This window comes from Stegodyphus dumicola, chromosome X2, assembly GCF_044657685.1.
Source record: "Stegodyphus dumicola isolate Sdum_Otavi_A_Nest chromosome X2, ASM4465768v1".
NCBI classification, from domain to species: domain Eukaryota; kingdom Metazoa; phylum Arthropoda; class Arachnida; order Araneae; family Eresidae; genus Stegodyphus; species Stegodyphus dumicola.
In genome coordinates, this window is record NC_140781.1 from 101,138,137 (window position 1) to 101,155,847 (window position 17,711).

Consider the following 17,711-nt stretch of genomic DNA (forward strand, 5'->3'; position numbering starts at 1 on the left):
ATTAAAGAAATTCTCATGAGTAGTTTTGCGTCAAGTTTAATAATGGCTTCTTTTAATTAAAGAAATTACACAAATAAATTTTTTGTGTATGTGTTTGTGTTTAGGGTATGTAAAAATGTAAGAATTTGGTAAAAAAAAGAAAGAAATTGTTCTGTTTGTAGATTTTTTCCCCTCACATTACAAGAATTTGAAAAGTAATAGATTCATCTGGTAAATAATACTTTCAGTATTTATTCATAATAAAAAATGAAATAGTACATTAAAAATGAAGAAAATATTGGTTGACAAGATATTTGGAGTCGGGTTGAGGAGACGGTATGGTGTGTCTCGCGGTATCATTCCAATAGAAGTTTGAGTCAAGTTGAGGAGTAAGTATGATGTGTCTCGCAGTATCATTCCAGTAGAATTTTTCTTGAGATACATGAGGAGGAGGTATGATGTGTCTCGCAGTATCATTACAATAGAATTTTTCTTGAGGTAGATGAGGAGGAGGTACGATGTGTCTCGCAGTAACATTCCAGTAGAATTTTTCTTGAGGTAGACGAGGAGGAGGAATTATGTTTCTTGCAGTACCGTGCGCCTAGTTAGTAGATTTTGAAAGATCGGGATACGAGTTGTCCCCTGTAGTATCGTCCTCCCAGTAATTATTTTTGTCCCTTTCCGAAGTAGGGGCATATATTTTATGGACAACGAAATTTCCTGCGGAAATACTCGTCCAATACTTTGCAGCTTTTCTTCCCGCACAGAAATAATACCTTTTACTACAACTATGAAAAGGGCATTTGCTCATAGGTGGTGATAGATCACTATTTCTATAGTTTATAATTGTTATTTCATGAATTTCCCTTTCCAATATATCTAAGAAAACCTTTGCATTTTCGCTACCTTTTACGTATATATATTGAAAATTTTTTGTTAAATTTTGCAAGATGTTTTTTAAGTCATCGTATGGAATATCTCCATCATTCCAATGTATTCTATGTCGCATGCGTGTTAGCCATTCGTTTGTTTTTTTATCTTTCGAGGATAATTCATCCCAACTAAAAGGAGGACCAACTACAAGGGACCCTGTGTGCTTTATGTCAGATGAAACGTAGCCTAGATCTTTCAAAATGTACTTGTAAACACTGTTAGGAGCCTCATGCTGAAAACCATCTACTATGAACGAATGACAATGACTGGACATAATTTTTTTTAGCGTGGGTAAGGAACCTAGAGGAGGGGGGAAAAGAATATTTTAAGAAATTATTATTAAATTTAAGAATTATTATTAACTTTAAGAACTTTTACAAATAATTCAAAATTAAGAAATTATTATTAAATGAAATTATTATTGGTTGATCTTTGGATTATGGTAACTTGGCGATTTTTTGGCGAAAATTTGGCGACCAACTCTGCTACAGCAAACCTCTATTTTTTTTTCGCCGCCATTTTGTCTTCACGAAGTAAAGACATGTTTCTTTTCTTTTTATTTACTCAACACTTTTTCCAACAATCTACTAGCCGAATTACACTGATGCTAGAAATTTTATGTAACAAAATTGCTTAATCATGACAAATATGAACTGCAAAATTGGGAAAAGTGCACAATCGCAAACTCCTTGCGCGTTTTTCAGTATAGCACATACACATAAACCATTTACATGTCAACTTATTTTTACTTAAAAAAACATCCCAGAATTGCACAAAAATGGCATTGCACACACTCTTAACTTTATTCATCTACACTGCTATTTTCTCATAAATTACAAAAATTTGCACGAAAATTTTCTTAATCTTTAAACTCGATAAAAAGCACATATATGAAATTACCTGATCGCGAAAAAGTACATACCCTTTAAAAGGATGAATATTTCCACGTATAAAATAAATAAAAATATCCAAAAGCTTTTACCTCTAAATTATCCATTATATTATAAACGTCACTAACGAATTTATACGCAAACATTAAAAATAGTTCCAAATACTTAGTGTCAAATATTTAAATTATTTCCATACACGTTTACTTTAACTGAAACGTATACCAAATTCCTACAAACATAAAATTCACAAAATAACTATCATTTAATTAAAATATCACTAAACCATGTACACGTCGACTTATTTTTACTTAAAAAAACATCCTAGAATTGCACAAAAATGGCATTGCGCACACTCTTCACTATACACTGCTTTTGTGTCATAAATTAGAAAAATTTTACGAAAATGCATGAAAATTTTGCGAATCTTTAAATCTGGTAAGAAGAACATATATGAAATTACCTCATCGCGAAAAAGTATATACCCTTTCCAAGGATGAACATTTCCACGTATAAAATAAAATATCCAAAAACTTTTACCTCTAAATTATCTATTATATTATAAACGTCAGCAACGAATTTATACGCAAACATTAAAAACAGTTACAAATACTTAGTGTCAACTATTTAAATTATTTCCATACACGTTTACTTCAACTGAAACGTATACCAAATTCCTACAAACATAAAATTCACAAAATAACTATCATTTAATTAAAATATCACTAAACCATGTACACGTCGACTTATTTTTACTTACAAAAACATTCCAGAATTGCACAAAAATGGCATTGCGCACACTCTTCACTATGTCCATGTAAACTGCTTTTTTTCTCATAAATTAGAAAAATTTCACGAAAATGCATGAAAATACTCAACGTATACTACTCAAACGTATTCCAAAATACTACAAATATATAACTCACAAAATCACGATCATTAAATTAAAATATAATTAAATTAAAAAACACTACTTAAAATATAAATAAGCACATACATTAAATTAATAAAAATTAGATTACAATCCTAATTACTTTAAACTAAATCATTGATAATAACAATTTTCCAAAAATACCACATTAATTTACTTACTCCTTACATTTAGAACAATGCATAAAAATAATATCCTCAAATGATTAAAAATACTAACTTACCTAATCTTCTTCAGAATCTTCATTACGTGGCTGCAGTACTACTGTTAATTTCTAAATCCTAAATCCAGTAGTCAACTTGGAAGTCTATTCACCAAGTAATAAGAAATTAATAAAATTTCACCTGTACTCAAACTACTTTCAGCAAACCACGTACCCTTCCTTACACTCCTTTTCACAAAATGTCCATTTTCACCATATTTCTTGCACCGCCATTTAAACTTAACTGTAATAGCCTTCCTTTCACACAATCTCAACTTATTATTATTATCAGATAAACGCATTAAAAATTTAGAATTCACTTTACATAGCGCCATGCAATCCGAAAATTAATCAACACTATTTCACACAACACACAATGAAGCTTAATACAAAATAATTTTTCCAAATTAACCCCCCTTTTCCGATTAAAGAATTGTAATTCGTCCATTAATGTCGCGTTTCACACAACACAGAATAAAGTTAAATACGAAATTTCCAGATTGCCCCCCCCTTTTCCGATTAAACAACTGTAATTCGTCCATTAATGTCATATGACATATCTCATGATCTCTCATTTCCCTCACACAAAATAATGCGTAATCTGAACTGAGTGCTTCTCACATTATTACCAAAGTCCTAGGTAGTAACCTTTATCGCCTCTAAAATGTCGCCAAACTACCAGTTACCATATTCCAAAGATCAGCCTTATTATTAAATTTAGGAATTATTATTATTTAAAAATTATTAACTTTAGGAATTTTTTACAAATAATTCAAAATAAAAAGAAGGGTTTAATCCTAGTATCCGGTGCACACGGGATTTGGCTACTTTTGGCGACTTCTATAATGAGCAGTAAAAACAGGACATATACGATGAGTAGTAAACGGATCCTTCAATGAATATATACAGTTATACACAGTATATACTATGTATATAAGGATAGTATATAGTGTATAGTATATACATAGACATTCTTTGGGTCATTTTTGGTGTTGGCGATAATTTTCAAAAAGATGCCAAGGCTGCACCGTATACTAGGATTTTACCAGAAGAAGCACTTACCAACAGCCAGTTAAGAAAAAATCCCAAGAGTTCACTCCTTAACTACTCGAGCAAGGCGGGAATGGGTTCGGTCAATATTTCAAGCAAAGAATCTCTAAGGAGAAGAAGTAAAGGTTTCCCGAAGCAAATGTGGCTCCCTCAGACCGAAGAGACGCTCTGTGTATGTCCCTGAAGCTTATTTTAAAGGGGCAATCCATCCACCCTCCGTACCTTTCTGCGCATGTGCGAAATAGCAGGCAAGATCGTCAGCCATATTAGCAATCTTTTACCGCGTTGTTCGAAGAGGTTCTTTGTGAAAGTTTTTTTCAGTTCTTTTATCTAGCTATTTAAGCAGATCATCAGATGGATGTTTCGCAAGACGATCACCGGAATTCACCCGATTCTCTTTCTGTGAGGTAAGCTTGCTTTTTTAATTCGAAAACCTATCATAGATTTTAAAAATTGATTTTGTATAGTACATTAATTTTTATTTCCAAGCTCCAAAAATATTTTGTCTCATTGTATAACACAACAGCTAGATTTTCATTCTTAATATATTAACTTTGCATTTTAGCATATGAATCTCAATTTATATAATTAATCATATGGCAAACAAATACTTATAGCTTGTGCAGGCATGTTGATATTTCTTTCCAAATTTTTTAAATGAGTTTTAAGCTTTAAAGTCAACTAATAATAATATTACGACAAAACGAGCGATCAGGAATAAATTTGCCATTTATAATAATGCGGAAGCTAATGGCATGTATGATTGCATAAATTAATTTTATTAATAAATTGTATTATGCTCCAGCTTTAAATTTATGCTATAGATTACCAAATAGTTTATCTGAGAAAATTTATAAACTTATTTAATATTAGTGGCCACTGAAGATTATTTTTAATTTAGTATATTGATAGTTATATACAATTTTTCGTATTTTATGATTATTTTTGAAAAATTTATATTCATTATTATAAAAATATAATTTTGATTTCTCTCAATATTTGATGTGGTGTGGTGAATAACAGACTTAACTCACTCTATCTTTTACTTAGCAAACAACCCAAATCTTGGTATCGCTGTTGTGTTTGTGGGACAACGTCTCGAAAAACACCAGACAGGAAATTCTTCAGATTTCCTAAGGATCCTATTAGGTAAATCATTTTTAAGTTTAAAAGAAACTAAGCTGTGATTATTAATATATATATATCTCAATTTTCGATAGAGAAGCAAATATTTCATGTATATGGAATAATTTAAATAAATAGCTTGTTTTTTTCCATTAAGTGTTCCTCATCATAGACAAATAGTTCAGTGTTCTTCTGTAAATATCCAAGATAACTGTGCTTGTGATACAGTTGCTCCCAAAAGTGTTCATACACTTTAAGAATTTGTAAAAAATGCGCTGTAGCCCGGAATTGAATTTGATTATAAAGCCCAATATTTTCTCATATCTCGAAGTGATTTTGAATAAAACCAAATTTTTTTTAAAAATTTGTTTCTTCTAATATTTTAGAAGATAATTTTTGTAATTTATGTATTACAAGCTTGAATGCTGCAGGATATCCTACAAAAACTGACAGAAATTTAACTGCATTATTTCGTAATAGTGTCTGCAGATTTCTTTAAAGTGCACGAAGATTTTTGTGAGGTAACTTTTTTGTTACTTTTTAATTATTAATTCCCCCCCCAAAAGTTTTACTGTATTCTTAAAATACTTTTATAGAGTTTTGTTAAGGTAAATTTATAGATATTAAAAAATTCTCATAACACTATTTCACTGAACACTTTAGGGAACCACTACATATTGGTGTGAATAAGGAAGGAAACATTTTAAAGATGCACTTTACGAACAATGTGTACTTTTTATTGGTGCCTTATCCTTTTTTAATCATATTGTTAACAAAACTGTACAAAGAAATGCTAAATTGTTTAACTAGATACTATGACCGGTAACTACAATTTAACGTAATATCTGCAAAATTATTGGTTTTCGTACATCAAAATAAAATTAGATGAAATGAAATCATTTCAGAATTTGTTACTAATGTAAAAGGAATTTTATAATAAGGTTAAATTTCTAGTAACACTGAAAAGAGGTTCTTTTAATTAAAGAAAATAAAATTGTTTTTTGTTTTCATAGATCAAAATAATAGAGAATTAGTATAAATATGTCAGAAATGTAATAAATCATATTAAGTTCATTGTGTTATACATGAATTTTTCCTTAAATTATAATTTAATGTTTGTTCTTAAAAAATATATAACCCTTCTCGAGATTGTATAACTAATGTATAGGGAATGTTTTTAGTTTGCTATTTTTCTACTAACACTGAAAATGGATTTATTGAAATTTAAAATATAAAATGAATGTATTTCATTTTTATAGATCAAAACAATGGGCTGCCGCATGCAGTAATCAAGATTTGTTAAATAAATCACCTACTGATTTGTATACAAATGCAAGAATATGTTCGTCACATTTCAAAGATGACGATTACTGTTCACCGAAGATGCGATATTTACATTCCTGTGCAGTGCCAACAAAATTTGAACAAACAGGTATCTACAATTTTTTTATTGAATAGGCTTGTGTTTTTAGTACATTTCATGTTTGTACTGTAAGAGATTCTTACATATTTCTACTATATGTCTAAATTTCTTTTAATAGATATTGAAGTTTCAAAAAGAATACGAGGTTGATCTTTACATTACGGTAACTGGTAGTTTGGCGACATTTTGGAGGCGATAAAGGTTACTACCTGGGACTTTGGTAATAATGTGAGCAGTACTGAGTTCCGATTACGCATTATTTTGTGTGGGGGAAATGAGAGATCATGGGATATGTCATGTGATATTAATGGACGAATTACGGTTCTTTAATCGAAAAAGGGGGAAATCGGGAAAAAATCTGGAAATTTTGTATTTGGCTTTATTCTGTGTTGTGTGAAATAGTGTTTGTGAATTTTTGGATCCCATGGCCGTAAGTAAATTGAATTCGAAATGGGTATTTAGTGGTATTGAAAAGGATAGTAAGAAATGTTTTTTAAGGTTGTGTGAGAGAGAAATAAACATGTTTTATTATGTTATTTATTTTACCTGGTATCTTGCTTTGAAAGATAAGTATGATTTTAAAGATTCTGAAAGAGAATGAAGAAAAGTGTATCCGCCACGTAATGAAGATTCTGAAGGAGATTAGGTAAGTTAGTATTTTTAATTATTTTTATGCATTGTTGGAAATGTAAGGTGGAAAGGAATTTGGTATTATTGGGAAAATTGTTATTAGCAATGATTTAGTTTAAAGTAATTAGGATTGTAAGGTAATTTTTATTAATTGAATGTATGTGCTCATGTATATTTTAAGTGGTGTTTTTGAATTTAATTATATTTTAATGAAATGATAGTTATTTTGTGAATTTTATACTTGTAGGAATTTGGTGTATGTTTAAGTTGAAATAAATGTGCATGGAAATAATTTAAATATTTGATAATAAATATTTGTAATGCTTCATGTATGAATTCGTTGGTGACGTGTATAATGTAATAGATGATTTAGAGTTAAAAGTTTTTGGATATTTTATTTATTTTATATGTGGAAATGTTCATATTTGTAAAGGGTAAATACTTTTTCGCGATCATGTAATTTCATATATGTTCTTTTTACCGGGTTTAAAGATTGAGAAAATTGTCATGTATTTTCGTGAAATTTTTTTAATTTATGAGATAAAAGAGATAAAAGCAGTGTACATGGATATAGTGAAGAGTGTGCGCAATGCCATTTTTGTGCAATTCTGGGATGTTTTTTTAAGTAAAAATAAGTCGACGTGTACATGGTTCAGTGATATTTTAATGAAATGATAGTTATTTTGTGAATTTTATGCTTGTAGGAATTTGGTTTACGTTTAAGTTGAAATAAACGTGCATGGAAATAATTTAAATATTTGATACTAAATATTTGTAATGGTTCATGTATGAATTCGTTGGTGACGTGTATAATGTAATAGATGATTTAGAGGTAAAAGTTTTTGGATATTTTATTTATTTTATATGTGGAAATGTTCATATTTGTAAAGGGTAAATACTTTTTCGCGATCAGGTAATTTCATATATGTTCTTTTTACCGGGTTTAAAGATTGAGAAAATTGTCATGTATTTTCGTGAAATTTTTCGAATTTATGAGAAAAAAGCAGTGTACATGGATATAGTGAAGAGTGTGCGCAATGCCATTTTTGTGCAATTCTGGGATGTTTTTTTAAGTAAAAATAAGTCGGCGTGTACATGGTTTATGTGTATGTGTTATTTTGAAAAACGCGCAAGGTGTTTGCGATTGTGCACTTTTCCCAATTTTGCAGTTCATATTTGTCATGATTAAGCAATTTTGTTACATAAAATTTCTAGCATCAGTGTAATTCGGCTAGTAGATTGTTGGAAAAAGTGTTGAGTAAATAAAAAGAAAAGAAACATGTCTTTACTTCGTGAAGACAAAATGGCGGCGAAAAAAAAATAGAGGTTTGCTGTAGCAGAGTTGGTCGCCAAAAAATCGCCAAGTTACCATAATCCAAAGATCAACCAATAATAATTTCATTTAATAATAATTTCTTAATTTTGAATTATTTGTAAAAGTTCTTAAAGTTAATAATAATTCTTAAATTTAATAATAATTTCATTTAATAATAATTTCTTAAAATATTCTTTCTCCCCCTCCTCTAGGTTCCTTACCCACGCTAAAAAAAATAATGTCCAGTCATTGTCATTCGTTCATAGTAGATGGTTTTCAGCATAAGGCTCCTAACAGTGTTTACAAGTACATTTTGAAAGATCTAGGCTACGTTTCATCTGACATAAAGCACACAGGGTCCCTTGTAGTTGGTCCTCCTTTTAGTTGGGATGAATTATCCCCGAAAGATAAAAAAACAAACGAATGGCTAACATGCATGCGACATGGAATACATTGGAATGATGGAGATATTCCATACGATGACTTAAAAAACATCTTGCAAAATTTAACAAAAAATTTTCAATATATATACATAAAAGGTAGCGAAAATGCAAAGGTTTTCTTAGATATATTGGAAAGGGAAATTCATGAAATAACAATTATAAACTATAGAAATAGTGATCTATCACCACCTATGAGCAAATGCCCTTTTCATAGTTGTAGTAAAAGGTATTATTTCTGTGCGGGAAGAAAAGCTGCAAAGTATTGGACGAGTATTTCCGCAGGAAATTTCGTTGTCCATAAAATATATGCCCCTACTTCGGAAAGGGACAAAAATAATTACTGGGAGGACGATACTACAGGGGACAACTCGTATCCCGATCTTTCAAAATCTACTAACTAGGCGCACGGTACTGCAAGAAACATAATTCCTCCTCCTCGTCTACCTCAAGAAAAATTCTACTGGAATGTTACTGCGAGACACATCGTACCTCCTCCTCATCTACCTCAAGAAAAATTCTATTGTAATGATACTGCGAGACACATCATACCTCCTCCTCATGTATCTCAAGAAAAATTCTACTGGAATGATACTGCGAGACACATCATACTTACTCCTCAACTTGACTCAAACTTCTATTGGAATGATACCGCGAGACACACCATACCGTCTCCTCAACCCGACTCCAAATATCTTGTCAACCAATATTTTCTTCATTTTTAATGTACTATTTCATTTTTTATTATGAATAAATACTGAAAGTATTATTTACCAGATGAATCTATTACTTTTCAAATTCTTGTAATGTGAGGGGAAAAAATCTACAAACAGAACAATTTCTTTCTTTTTTTTACCAAATTCTTACATTTTTACATACCCTAAACACAAACACATACACAAAAAATTTATTTGTGTAATTTCTTTAATTAAAAGAAGCCATTATTAAACTTGACGCAAAACTACTCATGAGAATTTCTTTAATTAGAAGAGTTAAAGATATGTCTAACTTTTTGTAAGATTTGAAAAATTGTAAAATTTTGTAAGGTTTGAAAAATTGAAAGATGAATCAGGCTTTCCCTATTTTTTAATTCCTTCGATTCTTTTTACTTCTGAGTTGCATGTATGCGCGTTCAGAGGGTAATTTGCTATTCACTTATAACTTAAAAATTGTTATGCGTTCGAAAAATGAGGATTTTAAACTAGCTTTTTCTTTTTATAACATTTTTATTGTTATTCCCAAAAGTGTTGACGTTAAATTCTGGAGTGTTTCATTTTTACCAATCTGTCGAATGGCAATCTGACGTGTATTCTGACTTTACACTAATGCGATAACTTTTAGTACACATTAAAGAAGTATATTTTTTTGTGAGGGGGGAATCTTAATTATAAATGAATTTATATGATCCCCGAAAGAAATTTCATTTTTTTAATTACGCAATTTAGTTATGACAATTCAACTGCATTGAATCATTATATAGTAACATAATACAATTTCACATCCTGCTGTATCATGAGCGGAAAATATACTAATGAAATTTCATAAAGAATTTAAGCTGTTTCATACTACAGTGCCTAACAAAAGTGATGGGACACTTGTGCTTTACAAAAGGAAACTGTAATAAAATAAATTTGAAAAACAGGTAAATTTTGTGTGTGTGTGTGTTTCATACTTAAATTTAGTAACAATTATTACATAAGATACATTTTCTCAAAATATTAATTTAATAAAAATACAATTGCTCAGAACGGAGCAAAAAATGGCTCACATAAATGATGGGACACCATTAGATACTACTACGTAGTACAATAAAAATATTTTTTTTGTGTGTTTTTATTTTTACTCAAAAGCAATTGGCAATAATTTATAAAATCGTCTGCAGTATTTCTCTCCAGTTTGTGCTTTTTAGCTCTGTGCAGCCATGAATGCTAAACGAAAAGAAACTTTGCCTGAAATTCGAAAATTAGTTATTAATTTGCATATTGAACGTGGAAAACCTATTAGAGAAACTGCTGAAACAGTTAACTTGAGTCATTCAACAGTTTTCAATATCATTAAACGATATAAAAAAAATATAATTCAGGATAAAAGAAGACCTGGCCGACCATCAAAGCTATCCAATGGAATAAAGCGAATTATCGTTCGAAATATTAAAAAAAAATCCAAGAATGAGTGCTCCTAAAGTTGCTGCTGATTTACAAGCATTATATGGAGTAATTGTTAATCCTGAGACTATTAGAAGAGTAATTCGATTTGCTGGATATCACGGTAGAGCAGCCAGGAAAAAATTCTTCGTAAGTGAAAAGAATAGAAAACTCAGACTGGCTTTCACAAAATCCAACATAAATAAAAATTCTGGTTACTGGAATGAAGTTATATTTGCTGTTGAGAGTAAATTTAATATATTTGGTTCTGATGGTAGAATCTTGGTGTGGAGAAAACCCAGGGAAGAATTTCGCAAACAGAACTTGGTGCCAACAGTAAAACATGGTGGAGGAGGAGTTATGGTATGGGGGTGTATGTCGTCCGCTGGAGTTGGTAATCTCATTTTTATTGACAGTATAATGGATCAATACAAGTATATTGACATTTTAAATCAAAATTTGCTATCTTCACCACGAAAATTGAAACTTCATAATGATTTTAAATTCTACCAAGACAATGGCCCCAAGCACACTGCTTTCAACGTTAGACTCTGGCGGCTGTATAACTATCCTGAAATAATAAAAACACCACCACAATCTCCAGACTTAAATCCCATAGGGAATATTTGGCAAGTATTGGAATCAAGAATTCGCAAACACACCATTTCTTCAAAGCAACAATTAAAATCAGTGCTTCAAGAACAATGGGGTAAAATCTCTTCAGAAATCATAAAAAAAAATTAGTCGAATCCATACCAAAAAGATTAAATCATGTTTTAAAAGTAAAAGAAAATCCAACAAAGTATTAAAACCTTCTAAAAAGTAAAATTTTTGGATAAATATTTGATGGAAAAGTAAGTGTCCCATCACTTATGTGAGCCATTTTTTGCTCTGTTCTAAACAATTGTGTTTTTATTAAATTAATATTTTTAGAAAATGTATGTTATGTAATAATTGTTACTAAATTTAAGTATGAAACATACCCACAAAAAAATTTTACATGTTTTTTTTAATTTATTTTACTACAGTTTCCTTTTGTAAAGCACAAGTGTCCCATCACTTTTGTGAGACACTGTATATGAATCAATTATTCCAATAAAGCTCTATGCAACACCGATTTTATAATGAATGAAATGGATATAGTTTGTGTATGTTTTAAATATCAATAAGAAACGAATTTTGGATCTCTTAAATTATTAAGAAATTTAAATGATATTTTCAAGTATTGGTCAGAAAGAAATTGAACTTGGCTGGAGAAATATGTTTAATTAGTAGTTTGTTTGTTTACAATAATTTATTTAGTGTTAATGTAACTTGGAAAACATAAATAAATGGAATTTTGGATCTCCTGGATTATTGTTAAGTAATTATTAAGAAATCTGAATGATATTATCAAGTGTCGATGAGAAAGAAATTGAATTATTTTTACTTTATTTGATTGCGAAAATATCTTTTATGGTAAGCGTTTTCTTTTTCTGTTTTGGCATATTGCAAAATTTTGTTTAGATTAATTTTTTTAGTGTTAATGTAACTTAGAACAAGGCACTAAACACAAAACTACTCATGAGATGCTTGTAATTAGGAAAAGTTTTTTACTACCTAAGGTAAAGATGGGTCTATTTTTTTTTTTCACTTATGGATAAAACATAGATAACAGTATGTCATGGGTTAAAACATTTCCGTTAGGGTAAAAGTATAAAAGTGGTTATGAGATTGGAACATTTTAAGGGCGGGGGGTCCATTGGAAAATTCATGAGAGCCTTTTGAATAAGATGCTTTGAAATAGGTAAAAATTAGGTGATTTTGCCAGTTGAGAAAAATTTTTAAAGAAAGAGAAGTTTCATTTAAAAGTATCAAACTCTCATAGTAAATTTTACATTAACAAAGTAAACCTTAATACATGAAAAAGGTATGCACACACGCATATTGGAAGCCGTAAAGGTCTTACGCGCATGCGTCTCTTTGACGCATGCGCTGAAAGTTTGTAGCTTTGAGGTCCGGATTATGGGTGTCCGAATTAACGACTTTTGACTGTATATACAGCCTACCATGGAATCTGCTGGGTAAGACTGCTGAACATTGATAGTTAGACAAACCCCAAATTATGGTGAACAAATTCGCTCCATGGATGCTTCCGTAGTTTTCCCTATATATAACATGAACAGAGGCAGTTCTTCGTAGAAAGTTATTATGAAGGCATCTTTTTTCCTTCACAGCCCAGCAGGTAAGACAGCTGAGCACTGATAGTTCAGTCCAAGTTCAATTCTCAGGAAACAGATTGGCTGCATGCACGTTTTCATAGATTCTCCCTTGCATAACATGAGTGCAAGACAGTTTCCGTCAGAAAGCCCTCCTTAACAGCATTATTCCATCAAGGAATATACACTAGCATACTTTTCCATAACTTAATAAATCCAAATCTCTTTAGGCAGACAGTTTGTGTCTGAAATCTGAACTATAGATATTATGTTATGAACTATAGATATAAGTCTTTTTCCGCATATATATTTAAAAAATACCTCAGAAAATAGAATATTAATTTTTTATTGTTTCTTGTATATTGTTAACCGTATATCTAGAGATTGATAGATAAAAACTATGTAAATCAAAATTCTAATTTAAATTTGTTTTGCCCTTAACTCATCCTTTTAATTTAGGTATTTTCAGTTTCTGTACTAAAAATAGTAACTGCTTATAATCAACCTCTCTGGACTGCGTCATTCCTCTATTAATCCATGTCAAGTGACTTCCTATATACACATTTCTAGTAATGTCTGTCTACATAATGCTGGTGATGTTTTGTAATCCGAAACTTAACCAGCCAATATAATTTTAGAGCGCTATTTATCAATCAGTCAAATAACGTCGAAACTAATTCACTCTGAATTAAGATTTTGTACTGACCACAAAAAAACTATATAAATCATTTTGGATTCTAACCCCCCCCCCCACTGTACATTTATTTATGTTGCTCTTAATTTTTAGCTTTCAAAACTTCCTGTACTAACAGCATTTATAAGAATTTTCGGGAATACAGGAGAGGTTGTAAATAAATTTAGGTATATCTCACTATGTTTCCGTTAATAATCATTTTTAATATTATTTGAGGACTATTAAGTTTAAAAACACTCTTTAATTTTATGGAAATAAATCTTTTCGCATATTCTATCATATAGAAGTTTCATTCATAACATCCCAACTGGAAAAGGCAGTTGTAGGTTAAGTTAATTGGTAAGCACCCGTCCATTCCCGAAAGTACATTGTGAATTGCTGAGTCTTGTTAACTAGTAAGCTGCATCTCAGATTTTAATGGAAGATGGCCCTGCGGGTGTTCCGAGGGTCTCCCAACTTCTCTGGCAGCGGCAACATTTGTAATCCGGCTGAGCATCTAATGGAACTAATGGAGTGGCAAACACAGGTACTTCATTTCATGCAGCTTCAATTCTATTTTCTGGCCAGTGATGGCATGGCAATCTCCCGGCAACCCATGATAAGATGAGTGAGAGATCTAGACCTAGAGAATATGTTAATCAGGACAACACTCGAACACATTCTGTCTCAAGGAACTTCAGGACAGCACAGGTAACATAAGGTCGTGTATCATCTTGTTGAAAGATGGTGTCACGCTGGCCTTGAAGACGGCACAGCTACGGGCATCAACACATCAAATGTAAAGCCATTTGCCCACACTGCCGGTTATGGGAACAAGACGTAACTAGGATGAAGGCAGAATGGCACCTCATACCAGCACGACAAGTGCTGGGCTCATGTGATTTTTCACGAATGCAAGTTGGCAACGTCATTCTCCTCTGTGCCTGGCACACGAATGCGTTCGTATCATGCTGTACGCAAAATGGGTTTCGTGTGAATCACGACATGGTGCACTCCTGTGCCCAGTGTCGTCGACGACGTCCACTGTAGGTGCACCTGTTTCTGTTGTAGCATCATGGGAAGCAGCAACAGTGCTCACCGTGCTGACTGTCCGTGGTGCTGCAGATGTCATCTCACTGCCAGCAACGTTCTCTCGGGTTTTAATGCCCCAAGGACGCTGAGAGTTTGCACGGCGTTCAATATGGATCCATTGAATCTCATATTCGACTTACAGTCATGGGATCCCGACCAACACGGACAGCAATGTTGCGGAAGAATGAATCGTAGTCCAAAGAGTCCACGATCTTGCCGTGGTCGAATTCCAATGCATAGTAGTAAGAGTTTCTTCTTTTTATAGGGGGCGTAATATAATCTAATCAGAGCAACTAACTCTTAAATACGATTTCTGAATGAAAAACCCATTGTTAAATTTTTTCCCCCATTTACATGCAATGCAGATGGTATTACTCATACATGCTTTGCGCGCATGCGCTGGAATGCTAATTGTTCTTATAACCAGGATACAGTACTTGGGGTTCATGCAAATTTGACATTTATAGCATGTCGCCTTCATGATGTTGCAATTTTAATAGGAGGTAGCGTAATGTTATCAGCTGACAAATAAGTACTGTTGCAAATAAATTGAAATCTATCGTACGTACATACAGATATACATACAGCCTATAACATAGAAATTGACTCATTGAGAAGTTATCCAAATAGGTAGAAATTGCGTATGGCTATACCTTACGATGAAATATCGAAATGATTAACATTTAGTGTTGAATGATTGACAAGCTATGGAGCTCCAGCGGAGCATCCAGATGAAATGGATAACTGTGTCACCACCTCTACACTCCACTGCTCTGCCAACTAAGCTATGGACGGATGGTACATAAAACGGAAGATATTCCACTGATAATGCATAACTTCCATGCGAGTATGGGTCTGTCGATCTAGGTGGACTGTACCAACGTCTCGTAGACGGGTTCGTCAAAAGTATGAGCAGTTGTCACAATTTAAGAATAAAGGAATGAGGGTGGCCGCAGGATAGCTAGATATTTGGATCCGAGCGATGCGACCATTCTATGATGTTGGCAGGAATGGGTGAACCATGGTTGTAGAGAGCGTCAAGAATGTAACGGTCGAGCAAAAGCGACGGCAGAACGCAAGGACAAAGTGATCGTCCGAACACGCTTCACAACCTCAGCCTCTGATGTTTTAATCCGACGTGTAGCCGGAACATCAATGCAATGACAAGTGATAATTAGACTCTGGGAACGGGGCTGAAGTCACAGAAGGCATTGCGCCGGCTACCCATCATCATTGCACACCATTAAGCATGTTTGTGGGGTCGAATACCGGATCACAGGTCGAGAGGTATTCGACCTGTGATCTAACAGACTGGAATATAATTAATTGCTTTCAGCGATGAGTCCTGCTTCGAAGTGAGTTCCAACGACTAGCGAAGACATGTCTGGAGACGTTCGGAACAGCAATGCATACTCATCTGGATACTGTCAATGAGACAACCAGGAGCTATGGTATGGGGTGCCATTTCATTTGACAGCCGGCCTCGTTTGGTGCGGCACCCTTATAGCACGGCAGCACTTCGATGAGATTCTAGCCCTTTATTTTTGCCCTTCCTTTCATGGATCTCTGGGCTTACATTTCAGCAGGGTAATGCTCGGACGCACACGGCATGCCTTTCTACTAATTGTTTTCGTGCGTCTCCAACACTTGCCTGGCCGGCGCGATCGTCAAATCTCTACCCAACTGAGCACGTTTGGGCTCTGAGGAGCCATGTCCGACCCTCCCTGGATGGCGCCGATCTAACTTGCCGGTTTGAAAGTATATGCCAAGGAATCCTCCAGGAGCACATCCGCCAACTCTACGAGTCATTGCCTAACCGAATTAGAGCTTGCATTAGGGCTAAAGATGGGCCATTGCGTTGTTTATTTTGCTTTTGTAGCTGTATTTCCTAAATAAAAATTTACCACATGGTCAAAATTCAGTGTAAAACTTCTCATCCTTTTGTAGAACATTTTTCAATACTGATATGTAAAGTTGAAAGCTTTGTGAACTTTCTTCTTCTTGTTGCTTTATTTATACGAGATAATCGATACTGTACAATGATTCTATCTATAACGCATTTTATTTTAGAATTCCATTCCCTTCTCTGTATAACATTGTAATTTGTAATTTACTACTCTTGGTATTCTGAATAACTATTTACAAGAAATTACTCTTGGTATTATAAAAATTTCTAAAACTATTAATCTCAATGTTTTTGAAAGAGATAGTTTTTTCCCCTCCTTGAATTTTGCAATTTTAATACGAAGAATTTTAAATACGAGTTTAATGCAAGACATACAAAAGTGTCATCAATTACGATAAAGCCGAATTTATTTTACTCAGTGTAAATGAGAGCACATGTCTTATAAATCACAGGTAACCAGTGGCTGAGTGGTAAAAAATCACTGAATACGGGCAGTTCCTATTCCATTTCAGAAGAATTGGGTTGGCTCCATGGGGGTTTTCATGGTTTTCCCTACCTGTACCATGTATATGAGCTAGTTTCCCCGAGAAAGTCCTCCACGATGGCATCCTCCCCTTAGAAAGAGAACCCTAGTTTGCTTTGCTATAATCAACTAAACCCAACCAATTATGACTCACAGTTCAAAATACCTCTAATATATTAAAAATATACCAAGTTTATGAAATGAATTTAGTTACATAATGTGAATGTGCTAATTTCTTATTAACAGTTCCAGATATATAC

The 17,711-nt window shown here is 32.7% G+C and overlaps 1 protein-coding gene and 1 long non-coding RNA gene across 2 annotated transcripts; one reads left to right on the forward strand and one right to left on the reverse strand.

The window, feature by feature from the left end:
- Positions 1-206: 206 nt before the first annotated feature.
- LOC146992841 (uncharacterized) lies at positions 207-4,692 on the reverse strand. The gene is made up of 2 exons (XR_015038835.1): positions 3,995-4,692; positions 207-1,212 (listed from the first exon to the last, which is right to left on the reverse strand). It is a non-coding gene; the product is annotated as an uncharacterized LOC146992841 (long non-coding RNA).
- Positions 4,232-9,693, forward strand: LOC118204518 (uncharacterized). Its single transcript, XM_085808863.1, has 4 exons — positions 4,232-4,389; positions 5,033-5,131; positions 6,367-6,539; positions 8,688-9,693. Exons 1-4 carry the CDS (start codon positions 4,337-4,339, stop codon positions 9,317-9,319), a joined length of 957 nt encoding a protein of 318 aa, XP_085664989.1. The 5' UTR covers positions 4,232-4,336; the 3' UTR covers positions 9,320-9,693.
- Positions 9,694-17,711: the final 8,018 nt, after the last annotated feature.

Bases quoted from the DNA above. Each gene is read 5' to 3' on its own strand.
- LOC118204518 (XM_085808863.1), top strand. From the start codon at position 4,337: ATGGATGTTTCGCAAGACGATCACCGGAATTCACCCGATTCTCTTTCT. The intron at 5,132-6,366 runs GTAAATCATTTT...TCATTTTTATAG, and splicing joins TTTCCTAAGGATCCTATTAG to ATCAAAACAATGGGCTGCCG. The intron at 6,540-8,687 runs GTATCTACAATT...CCCCTCCTCTAG, and splicing joins AACAAAATTTGAACAAACAG to GTTCCTTACCCACGCTAAAA.